This window comes from Numida meleagris, unplaced genomic scaffold (assembly GCF_002078875.1).
Source record: "Numida meleagris isolate 19003 breed g44 Domestic line unplaced genomic scaffold, NumMel1.0 unplaced_Scaffold1177, whole genome shotgun sequence".
Classification (NCBI taxonomy): domain Eukaryota; kingdom Metazoa; phylum Chordata; class Aves; order Galliformes; family Numididae; genus Numida; species Numida meleagris.
This window is the reverse complement of record NW_018362964.1, coordinates 7,181-9,138: the sequence shown is the minus strand read 5'-3', so window position 1 is coordinate 9,138 and position 1,958 is coordinate 7,181. Positions and strand designations below refer to the sequence as shown.

General features: G+C 64.7%; 1 protein-coding gene across 1 annotated transcript in view; it reads right to left on the bottom strand.

Moving 5' to 3' along the window:
- Nucleotides 1-763: 763 nt before the first annotated feature.
- Nucleotides 764-1,958, bottom strand: part of LOC110390474 (phospholipase D3-like) — a 7,339-nt gene continuing 6,144 nt past the window's right edge. The window contains exon 2 of the mRNA XM_021381796.1: nucleotides 764-1,019. Within this exon, the coding sequence (XP_021237471.1) occupies nucleotides 795-1,019 (225 nt within the window). The 3' untranslated portion in view covers nucleotides 764-794. The remainder of the gene's footprint in view (nucleotides 1,020-1,958) is intronic.

Genomic DNA, 1,958 nt, shown 5'->3' with positions numbered 1-1,958 from the left:
GGGACACCGACCCCATCCCAGCCCCATAGGGACACCAAGCCCAGCCCAGCCCCATGGGGACCTCGACCCCATCCCAGCCCCATGGGGACACTGACCCCAGCCCAGCCCCATAGGGACACCGACCCCATCCCAGCCCCATAGGGAAACCGAGCCCAGCCCCATGGAGACCCCAACCCCATCCCAAACCCATGCGGACACCGACCCCAGCCCAGCCCCATGGGGACCCCAACCCCACCCCAAACCCATGGGGACCCCGACCCCATCCCAAACCCATGGGGACCCTGACCCCATCCCAGCCCCATGGGGACACTGACCCCATCCCAGCCCCATGGGGACCCCAACCCCACCCCAAACCCATGGGGACACCAACCCCATCCCAGCCCCATGGGGACCCCAACCCCATCCCAAACCCATAGGGAAACCGAGCCCAGCCCAGCCCCATGGGGACACTGAGCCTATCCCAACCCCATAGGGAAACCGAGCCCAGCCCCATGGAGACCCCAACCCCACCCCAAACCCATGGGGACACCGACCCCAGCCCAGCCCCATAGGGACACCGAGCCCAGCCCAGCCCCATGGGGACCCCAACCCCATCCCAGCCCCATGGGGACCCCGACCCCATCCCAGCCCCATGGGGACCCCAACCCCATCCCAAACCCATGGGGACACTGACCCCATCCCAGCCCCATACCCATGGGGACCCCAACCCCAACCCCATCCCAGCCCCATGGGGACCCCGACCCCATCCCAGCCCCATAGGGAAACTGAGCCCACCCAGCCCCATGGGGACAGCATCAGGCTTGGGCCATTGACCCCAGCCCAGCCCCATGTGGACCCCAATCCCAAACCCATGGGGACACCGACCCCACCCCAAACCCGGTGTGGGGCCGGCGCTCACCGCTGCGCTGCAGCGCTTGGAGGTCGCTGAGTGGGGCCGTGTGGGTCGGGGCGCTGACGGCCACGCGGACGGACACACCGCGCTGCGGCAGCTGCAGGAGCTCGGCCAGGATGCGCTCGCCCTGGAAGTGGGGGGGGGGGGGGGAAGAAATGGGGGAAAAAGAGGGAAAAATGACGGGATCATCGGGATCGGATCGGAACCACGGGATCGGGTCAGGACCACGGGACCGGGTTGGGATCTTGGGATCCGCTTGGGATCCTGGGACTGGGCTGGGATCATTGGGATCGGGTCAGGACCATGGGATCAGGTCGGGATCATTGGGATCGGGTCAGGACCATGGGATCGGGTCAGGACCATGGGATTGGGTCGGGATCATTGGGATCGGGTCAGGACCACGGGATCGGGTCGGGATCCTGGGATCAGTTTGGGATCTTGGGACCGGGCCGGGATTGGGTCAGAACCATGGGACTGGGTCAGGATCATGGGGATCGGGTCAGGACCATGGGATCGGCACCACGGGATGGGGTCGGGACCATGGGACTGGGTCAGGATCATTGGGATGGGGTTGGGACCATGGGATTGGGTTGGGAGAACCGGGATCAGTTTGGGATCTTGGGACCGGGCCGGGATCACCGGGATGGGGTCAGGATCATTGGGATCAGGTCAGAACCATGGGACTGGGTCAGGAGAACTGGGATTGGTTTGGGATCTTGGGACCAGGCTGGGATCATTGGGATTGGGTCAGGATCACCGGGATGGGGTCAGAACCATGGGATTGGGTCGAGATCATTGGGATCAGGTCAGAACCATGGGATCGGGTCAGGATCATCGGGATTGGGTCAGAACCATGGGATCGGGTCAGGATCACCGGGATGGGGTCAGGACCGTGGGATTGGGTCAGGATCATTGGGATGGGGTCAGGATCACGGGGATCGGGTCAGGACCATGGGATTGGGTCAGAACCATGGGATTGGGTCGGGATCATCGGGATCAGGTCAGAACCATGGGATTGGGTCGGGATCACCAAGATGGGGTCAGAACCGTGGGATTGGGTCGGGAT